Below are 10085 nucleotides of genomic sequence, written 5' to 3'. Positions count from 1 at the left end.
TAGGGAAAGGGAAAGGATAGGGAAAGGATAGGGATAGGGAAAGGATGAGGATAGGGAAAGGATAAGGATAGGGAAGGGACAGGGATAGGGAAAGGATAGGGAAAGGATAGGAATAGGGGAAGGACAGGGATAGGATAGGGATGGATAAGGATAGGGATAGGACAAGGAATAAGACAAGGAGCAGGACAAGGAGTAGGACAAGGAACAGGACAAGGATAGAAGGCAATAATATCCCTGGAAAGGGATCCGTTTCAGTGCTGGGGGAGGTTCTCCCCAGACCCCCAAGGTTCTGTTATGTCCCGTGTGGTGTCAAAGGCTCTTGAGATTTTTATTGCAGAATTCACATTTTTAGGCATTTTTTTAAAAAAATATCCTCCTGTGCCCATAGGAAAACCCTGATTCCCAAAGAAACGAGCCCTCAGGCTCCAGAGGACGGCTCAGGAGCAGGGGATCAGAGTCTGATTCCCAAAGAATCCCAGAGAAAGTCCTCAGGCTCCAGAGGATGGCTCAGGATGGGATCAGAGCAGCTCGGAGCAGACTGTGGGTGACAAGCACTGAACACCAATCCTTCCCTTTTCCATCCCACAACTCCAAGGCAATGCCAGGAAATTTTCGGGCAGTTTGAAACCTTCAGGCCTGGCTTTACACCTGGAACTGCGGAGCTGGCCCTGGATCCCAGTGTTTGCCTCTGGATTATCCCTCGTGGCACCGATGGATCACCGGAGTCACGGCCCAGAGCTCCTGGGAAGTGTCACCTGGAGCTCCTGAAGCTTCTTAATTCCCTTTATTTGTGCAGTTAATTCCTTTCTGTGCATTGTCAATATGGAAACAGGCCAATTTTTTGGTCTGTTTTTTTTTTTTTTAGTGTATTTTCTCAAGGTGTGAACACAACGCTCGAGGTGGAAACAACAGCTCCCAGCTGGTGTAAATCCTGGTTGTCCCCCTGGAATGCCAGAGCTGGGCTCATTCACACTTCCTGGGAGATTTGAGGTGGCTTTGAGTGATTTTTTTTTTTGATTAATCAGCCCAGGGCCTGTCTCTGAACTTGCTTTTATGTAGGAAACTTCTTTTAATAGAATTGAGATGCAAAGCCAAGATTCCCCTGGCAGGGGCTGTTGGAGGGAGCAGGATCTGCTCACCAGGGAGTTCAAAATTGCTTTTTTGGCTGTTTTAGCCCAGGGAAAGGCTGAGTCCCACCCCCCCAGCCCTGGATGGGCTCGTGTTGCAGCAGGGACAGGGACACCAGACACAAAAACTCATATTTTGGGATGTTGGGATCTGCATTCCGCCTTTTCTGGGATCTTCTGCATTAAAAGGGAATTTCTTTCCCAAGGGATTGTAGAAATGCATCGACTGGGAGTTTTAAAATGTCATTTTAGGCCGGTTCAGACCTTGGAGTTGTTTGAGGCACCTGGAGAAAGGTTTTCACACAGACCCTAAACCCCCTTGTCTCCCCCTGCCAGGGCTGGGATGCTCCGGGGCTTTGATCCAAGTGTGTCTGATCCAGCAGCCGGGACTGGATCCTGCCCCTGGGCTGAGCCAGGCACAGCCATTCCTGATCCATTCCCTGATCCCAGCACAGCCATTCCTGATCCATTCCCTGATCCCAGAACAGACATTCCTGAACCAATCCCTGATCCCAGCACAGACATTCCTGATGCATTCCGTTATCCAAGGACAGACATTCCTGATCCATTCCCTGATCCCAGCACAGACATTCCTTATCCAATCTCTGACCCAGGCACAGCCATTCCTGATCCATTCACTGATCCCAGCACAGACATTCCCGATCCATTCCTGATCCCAGCACAGACATTCCTGATCCATTCCCTGATCCATTCCCTGACCCCAGCACAGACATTCCTGATCCATTCCCTGATCCATTCCCAATCCATTCCCGATCCATTCCCTGACCCCATCAGAGACATTCCTGATCCATTCCCTGACCCCAGCACAGCCATTCCAGATCCATTCCCTGACCTCATCACAGTCATTCCTGATCCATTCCCTGACCTCATCACAGCCATTCCCGATCCATTCCCTGCCCCATTCCCAGCCAGCCGCCTCCTCCAGGAGCTCCCCGCCCTTACCTGTGTCCGCTTCCCGGGCTGTCCCTGTGGCGTGGGATGCTCCCGTGGGATGGGGGCTCCCGGGGTGGTTCCCGGGGTTGGAGCCGCCCTCCCTCCCCTCGGCCGGGGCCGCTCCGCTCTCCCCATTCCCGGCGCTGCCAAACCCTCTGCTCCTGCCCCTCTCCAGCCGCGCTCCGCGCTCCGCCCCATCCCAGAGGATGTCTTGGATGAGGAAGGATGTCCTGGGCCTGGAGGAGGCCGGGATGGGCTGTTGGGGGGCCGGGGGGCTCCGGCTCATCGCTGCCGGGGCGCTGCTGGGGGAACTGTGCCTCCTTCCCGGGAGCGCCCCGGCGCTCATCTTCCTTCTCCTCCTCCTCCTCCTCCTCCTCCTCCCGCTGGCCCTGCCCGGAGCTTCGCTGCCTTCCCACCCTCCCGGCTCTGGATTTATCCCGGAGGCAGCCAAGCCTCCCGGGGCTGATTGGAGAGCCCTGGCTGAGTCTACGCCCTTCCCTCGGCTCTTGGCTCCCGGCGCATTTTTGGCTCTTGGCTTCTCCCTCTTGCTCCGCACGCGGATCCTTCTCCAGGGATCCAGAGCCTCCCCTGCTGACAAATCACCCCCCTGGCATTTAGGACCAGGAGAAGGATGGGAGTTTTGGGATCAAAACGCTTCCAGACTGAGGTTTTTTGGGAGAGGAGAGAGACAAAGCTCTGCTCCCTCCTCCTTATGGGAATGATTTCTATTCCTGAGCTCTTTGGGGAAACGTCACTTTCAGGGGGGAAAAGTGAAGACCTGGAAGGGTTGGGTGGTTTATTAGTTTATTTGGAGGGGGTTTTCTTTTCTCTGATGCATTTCCAGTGTGTTGGAGAACAGGGGGAAAACATCAAAGAGCTTTTCAGCAGCTTTGCAAAGCTGAAGAAGAAGATGGAACACAGAGGGGGAGCAGCTCCAGAGGCAAATCCTCACGTGGAAAAGGGCTGAGGGTTCACACGAAGGTTTAAGCCTAAAGCTCAGCCTAATTCCTTGCCCAGCTGTGGGATGGGACAATGTTAATTTAAGAAGCATCAGTACCTTTTACACCCCATCCTGCAAGGCCTTGGGCACCCAAAGGGAGCAAAACCTTCCCACATCCGAGAAAACCCACGAGTGTTAAAACAGATTATTTTCCTCAGGATCTACTTTATTTGTAGCTGTTCTTCCAGAGTTTCTGTTTGGAATATATCAACATATCTCAATATCTCAATATATCTCAATATATTGTGACCTCCCATAGCTCTGTTGACTCCAGACTCCTTTTGCTGGTGGAATGAGCACTGATCAACCCTTTTATTCCCAAAACCTTTGCCCAAATCCAGTTTTTCCCCTCAGCTGAAAAGCCTGGGCGTGGTTTTTTTTTACCCTTAAAAAGGGAAACAATAGATTTCCTTGCAATCCCCTGAGGACTTTGTTGATTTTATAGGAGGGTGTTTGGTTACAGCAGCCCAAAGCCTGGAGCAGGTTGTGCAAACGTGTCCCAAACTCTGTTTTATCCTGCCCTTTCCCCCCCCTCCTTCTTTAACCTGCTGACCTGGAAAATATCCCCCTGTATCCACTGCATGCTTGGAAAACCTCAGCAGCTTCAATAATTCAGTCAGGGAATGGGAATTTGGGAAGATTTAGGGAGGAATTGGAGGCCAAGAGTTTTATTGTGACTCTCCAACCCCCAAATTTTGGTTCTGGAGAGCGAATTAGGAGTTGGGGAAGGTGCTGTTGGGGGTGGGGGGGGGGTTCCAAAGGGTCCCTGCTGGATTTGGGGGACAGTTTTCCCACCGCAGAGCCCCTTCCCCTCCACCCACAGGGACTCAGCCCATTGTCCAGCCACGACTATTCCGGGCTCCAGATCCAGCAGAAGGGCTTCTCTTCCCACAGGGAATTCCTTTCCTTCCCGAGGGATCCTTTCATCCCAGTTGATCATTTCCCAAACCACGATGGAGGGGAATAAACGGTGCCTTCCCAGAATGTCCAGAGTTGTTTAGTTGGATCCAAAAGGATCCTGGAGTCCAGCTCCTGGCCCTGCACAGGACAGCCCCAACTATCCCCCCCTGCACTCATAATTCCCATTTCCAACCCTTTTTATCCTGAGCTGGCGAGGGAAACGATTTCCTTCCTCGATTTCTCTGTTGATTTGGGGGAGTTTCCTGTGATTTGCCTCGTTCTGCTGCTGAAGCTCCAAGGAAAACCTCTCATCCCTGCACTGGGATGCTGCCGTTTGCCAGGGCTTTTCCCAGTGCCTCCAGCAATTCCCAGTGCGAGGACCCCATGGATTCTTCCCCTGGGACAGAGCCCTGAGACTCAGCTGATTCCAGGAGATATCCCTGAGTGAGTGTGGATGGATGAAGGGGAGGAGAAGGGGCAGGATCCCGGCCTTTCCAGGGGCTCCAAAGCCTGGGAGCAGCAGGAAGAGGAGTTATCTCCCTGAGAGGGATTTTCTGGTTTGATCTGGATGTCAGGGATGTCCCATTTGGGAAGTGATGGGGCTGAGTGGGATCACAGATAAAAGCTTAATTGACTCCTGCAAGTCTTTTTGGGAGGATAAGAAGTTGTTGGGAATGAGGTGGGAAGAGGGGGGAACAGCCTGGAACAGGGACAGGGGTGTGTGGTGGTGACTCTGTGTCCCTGGGACATCCAGATCCCCTGCATTTAATAAATACATTTATTAATAAATATATTTATTAATATTTATTAATATTCATATATAACAGCAACATTTATTAAATGCATTTAATAAATGTCTATCCCTATTTATTAATAAATTTAACAAATAGGGATAGACATATAAATACACATTATAATAATATATATTATATATAATAATAATATATATAAGAAATATTATATAAATATAATCAATATATAAATATAATCAAGGCATTTGATGCTGGATCCTGATTTAGGAATCCTGGACCTCTTGGTTGCTCAGGGATGGTGTTGGGATCATTCAGGTGACACCAACCCCCAGTGGGATCCTGGGAACTGCCCCATAATGTACCTTCAAACCCATTTTAGCAGTAAAGAAAAACCAGGAGAGCTGAAAATACTTGTCAGGAGTTAAGGAGAGGGATAAACCTTGGAGAGGGATAAACCTTGGAGGGGATTAAACCTTCAGAGCTCCCCAAGCTTGGACCACAAGGTGATTATCTTTCTGCATTAATTATTAGTATTTGATTAAAGTTTAATTTTTTTTATGTGAGTCAGGTTTTTGAGGCTCAGGTGCCAAAACCACGGATGGAAAAATTCAAAATGCAAAGTGAGGGGAAGACGAGAGTGAAAAAACACCGTTTTACCAACTGGGGTTTTATTTGCAAATAATTAATAATAATAATAATAATAATAAAGACAGAAATGGACACCTGTGCTGGGAGATATTAAGACATATAAATCAGAAATATATTTCAAAATATTAGAGGGACTCAGAGTGTTCAATACTGTCCATAAAAATCACAGTGACGTGTGTTTTCCAGTTGTCCTTAGGAAGAAATCCGGTGTTCCCACCCTCCTGATGGAGCATCCCGGAGGAGCAAATCCTCTGGGAGCTAGGAGGGTCCAGACTCCAAATTCCTGTGTTTAATAATAAATAACAGATGATGCCCTCAGTCCTCGGCTCCCCAAAGTCTCAGTGCTGGGGTGGCAGCATCCCCTTCTCTCCCGAGCTTTTCCAGGGAGCTCTTCCCAAGGTTTTCCAGGGAGCTTCTCCTGAGGTTCTCCAGGGAGTTTTTCCCAAGCTTTTCCCTCTGCTGAAAGGGTGCTGGAGCTGTCCCGCTGCCCGGGGCTGGCGGGAATCCTTTGGATTTGGCTCCTGGATCGTCCTCACCTCCACCTGCCAGCCCTGAGTCCCCCCCGCAGTGCCGGGGGATGGAGCTGGGCAGGGCTGGCCATGCCCACGCTCCCGGGGGTGGCACCGGGGGGCACCCCGGGATAACCCCCCCCAAATCCCACCCCGTAGGAGCCGTAGCAGGATCCGTAGGAATAAGGACCGGCAGCCAGGCTGGCAAAGGCCGGGTAAAGCCGGGAACCCCCCAGGCAGGGTTTGCCATCCCTGACCAGCACTGGCACCGCCACCCTGCGCGGGGGATGCAGGGGGTGCATCCGCAATTCCAGGGATTTGTCCTGCCGCTGCCTCTTGCTCTTGTAGCGCCGGTTCTGGAACCAGATCTTCACCTGCGTGGGGCTGAGCTGGAGCAGCCGCGCCAGCTCCTCCCTCTCCGGCGCCGACAGGTATTTCTGCCGCTGGAAGCGCTGCTCCAGCTGGAAAACCTGCGCCTGGGAGAACAGAACGCGCGGCTTCCTCCTCTGCCGCGGCCGGGGAGGGGGGCAGGAGGCGCTTTTCTTCTCCTCCTCCCCCTCCAAGGGAGAGGTGAGCGAATATTTCCCTGCGGGGAAGCAAAAAACGCGGCGAAGTGAGACCCAAATCCATCCCCGTTCCGTGGGAGAGCGTGTTCCCGTTCAACCGGGAACGGCATCCCTTGGGAATAAGGTGAAACGGGGCTGATATAGGTGATAAATTAATAAATCAATAAATTTAAGGCTGATGGCTGATAAACGGATAAATTAACAAATTTAAGGCTGATAGTCGATAAATTAAGAAATTAATAAATTGAAGGCTGAGAGTTTATAAATTAATAAATTAATAAGTTAATAAGTTAATAAATTAATAAATTGAAGGCTGGTAGTCGGTAAATTTAAGGTTGATAGGTGATAAATGAAGAAATTAATACATTTAAGGCTGAGAGTTTATAAATTAATAAATTAATAAATTGAAGGCTGAGAGTTTATAAATTAATAAATTTAAGGCTGGTAGTCGATAAATTTAAGGCTGATAGTCGATGAATTAGGAAATTAATAAATTGAAGGCTGATAGTTTATAAATTAATAAATTAATAAATTGAAGGCTGGTAGTCGATAAATTTAAGGCTGATAGTTGACAAATCGATAAATTGATAAGTTAATAAATTGAAGGCTGATAGTTGATAAATTAAGAGATTAATAAATTGAAGGCTGGTAGTCGGTAAATTTAAGGCTGACAGTTGATAAATCAATAAATTGATAAGTTAATAAATTTAAGGCTGATAGTTGATAAATTAATATGAACTTTCCTGAGATGTTTAACGGGAATTTAAGGAAATTCCCCCCCCTTTTTTTTTGGATAGAATTAGGCTGTTCTATTAATTCTGGATAACGGCTGCTTTTGGTGCCTCCTAAGGATGCCTGGGGTATTTTGGGACTGCCACCCTGGGCAGCTCCAGCCTGAGGAGCACAGGGAAAGTGGGGCACAGGAGGGATGGAAACCAGACCTCCAGGACCCAGGGAAAGGGGGATCCCACATCCCTGCGAATTCCAGCAAAACCAAAAAACCGAGGAGGCTGCGAATGAAGGAGGAAAAACTGTTGACTCTGAGTGAAGACGCCAAGGAGTCCGGTTTTTTTGGATTTACTGGGATTTCGCGTGGCACGGGAGCACCCGGGATCCTTCCCAGCAGCCGGGATCACTCCCAGCAGCCGGGATCCTTCCCAACTGCCGGGATCCTTCCCAGCTACCGGGATCATTCCCAGAAATCGGGATCATTCCCAGCAGCCGGAATCATTCCCAGCAGCCGGGATCATTCCCGGCAGCCGCTTCCCGGCTCTTGGGATGCTTTCGGGTTCCCCGGCTGGCACAGCATTCCTCCGGGAATTCCAGGGGATTCTGCGGGGAAATGGGATGTCGGAGGGCTCTGAATGCAGGTGCGGAGCGGACAGAGCCCACCCCGGGCTCCTCTCGCCCTCTCCCGCTCTCTCCCACTGGATCCCAGTGCCGCCCAGTGCTCGCGCTCTGCTCCTACTGGTTTCCCCGTTCCTCCGCTCCGCAGCCGCCGGGAATTGGGGAAACGCGAGCGAAGGAAGCTTTGCGGGATTTCGGCAGCGGGGAGAAGCGGGAACACGCCCGTTCCCCCCTCGGGGACCGCTCCGGAGCATCCCCGGGAGCGCCTCGGGATCCCCAGCGGGGACAATCCACGGAGCTTCGACACGGGGAGTTTTGTCATCGGAAACGGTGGCGGTGGGCGATTTGGGGCAGAAAAAGCCCCAGTTCTATCCTATATCCACCCTCTCCCAGCTGTATCCACCTCCCGGGCCGCTCCGTTCCCCCGGGGCAGCCGGAGCGCCGGGAGCGCAGGGGGGATGCGCTGGGGCACCGGAGCTCACCGGGATGCCCCGAAAATACCCTAACCCCCCCCCCCCCCCAAACATATCACAGGGGAAAAAAGGGGAAAAAGGGAGAAAAAAGGGGAAAAATGAGGAAACTGGCCGTGGTCCGCAACGGGGACCACCGGGAGCGGCGGGAGGATGCAACGAGCGGCTCCGCCGCTCTCGGTTTTCCGCTCCAGGAGAACGAAAGCAGCTCCGTGGGGTCCCCCCGGTCCCTCTGTCCCTCTGTTTAGCGGGGTCCCCCCCGCCCCGCCGCCCCCCCCCCCCCGGCCTCGAGGGTCACTCACGCGGCTCGTCCTCCCCGTCGGGGCTGCGGGCGCTGCGGGGTCCGGAGGGGGCGCGGGGGCCCCCGGCAGCCTCCGGCCGCTCCAGGTTGAGGATGTCCTTCACCGAGAAGGGAGTGGGCAGCATCTCCCGTGGCCGGGGGGTGCGGGGGTGCCGGAGCCACCGAGCGCTCCCAGCCCCGCTCCCGCCTCGGACCCTCCCGCAGCCGCCGGGCCGGGCACCACCCCCGGCCCCCGCCGGCCCACCGGGCTCGGGGGGGTCTCCGGGGTTCGCAGGGAGAAGGGAAAGGAGGGACAGTCCCCCGGAGGGCTCTCCCTGCAGCCCGGGATGCTCCGGCTCCCCACACGCTGCCCCCCTTGAGCTCCGAGGAAGGAGCAGCCCCTTCCCTCCGTGTTTCCAAAACAAGGGAAGCGGGAAGGGGGGGTGGGTGGGTGGGTTGGGGGGTTGGAAAGGGCTGTTGGGGTTTGGGCTAAGCCGCAATAAAACAAATCGAGTCGATTTAGCTCCATTAAGGTCACATTAGCGAGCGGCTTCGGGAGATAAGGGCTGATAAGGAGCGCAGACCACCAAGCTCCTGCGGGCGGTGGGGGGATGTCGGAGGAGCCCTCGCGATGCGGGGGCAGCTCCGGGCCCCAGTTCCCTCCCAGTTCCCTCCCAGGATGTCCCAGTGCAGCCTCGGCGGGCGGGCACCGAGCCGGCACACCCGTGCCAGGGCATGGAGGGGGGCCAGGGCACCCCGCGCGAGTTTGGGGCGCGGGGTGGGCTCGTGGTCCCCCGTGGGGTGATGCCGGGCCTTATCTGAGCCCGGGGACCGGTGATTTCAATTAAAATTCCTGGCCGGCCTCAGGCGCTGGTGTTTGCTGACAGCCCTGACAGAGCCGGGGCTCGTTTGTGTCTGGGCTGGGTCGGTATCTCCCGCAGCACCGGAACGGCCAAACCGGGCTGGGAGGGGGGGCTGAATAAATAAACCACCCAAATGCAGGCGAGGAAGTGAGGGGCTGGGACGGCAGGGAAAATAAATACAGTGGCTCGGCCACAAAAAGGGCCCAGAAGCTCTGCTTTTAGGAAGAAACTCGTCACAAAGGGGGCGATCAGACCTTGGAATGGGCTGCCCAGGGAGGGGGTGGAATCCCCGTCCCTGGAGGGGTTTAAGCAGAGCCTGGATCTGTGCCGTGGTCTGGGTGACAAGGTGGGGTCGGGTCACAGGTTGGACTCGATGGTCTCAAAGGTCTTTTCCAAGCTTAGTAACTCTGTGATTCTGTGGTTCAGAGCCCCTCAGGTCGACCCTGATTCCTGTGGAACACCCGGGTTCATTCCCAGCCCCTGTACTCCCTGATTTTAGTCCCACTTACCCCCACGAGCCATCCCTGCACACGGGGTGGCCTTTAAGGTCCCTTTCCACGATTCCACGATTCCTGTTCTCCAGCATAAAGTGGGAATTATGACTGAACACAGCGTGGGAAACACCGAACCCACCTCCCTGGGAGGGGATGAATTTGTGGGCTCTTGGTG

General features: G+C 53.4%; 1 protein-coding gene across 1 annotated transcript; it reads right to left on the bottom strand.

The window, feature by feature from the left end:
- Nucleotides 1-5917: 5917 nt before the first annotated feature.
- LOC113976619 (homeobox protein Nkx-2.6-like) lies at nucleotides 5918-8699 on the bottom strand (the record flags this gene model as incomplete). Its single annotated transcript, XM_027701955.1, has 3 exons — nucleotides 8612-8699; nucleotides 8542-8559; nucleotides 5918-6482 (listed from the first exon to the last, which is right to left on the bottom strand). Coding segments are annotated over exons 1-3 (671 nt in total), but the record flags the coding sequence as incomplete, so codon positions are not given.
- Nucleotides 8700-10085: the final 1386 nt, after the last annotated feature.

The sequence above is a fragment of the Neopelma chrysocephalum genome, unplaced genomic scaffold, assembly GCF_003984885.1.
Source record: "Neopelma chrysocephalum unplaced genomic scaffold, ASM398488v2 Primary Assembly neopelma1_175, whole genome shotgun sequence".
NCBI classification, from domain to species: domain Eukaryota; kingdom Metazoa; phylum Chordata; class Aves; order Passeriformes; family Pipridae; genus Neopelma; species Neopelma chrysocephalum.
This window is presented reverse-complemented; position numbering and strand designations above follow the sequence as displayed.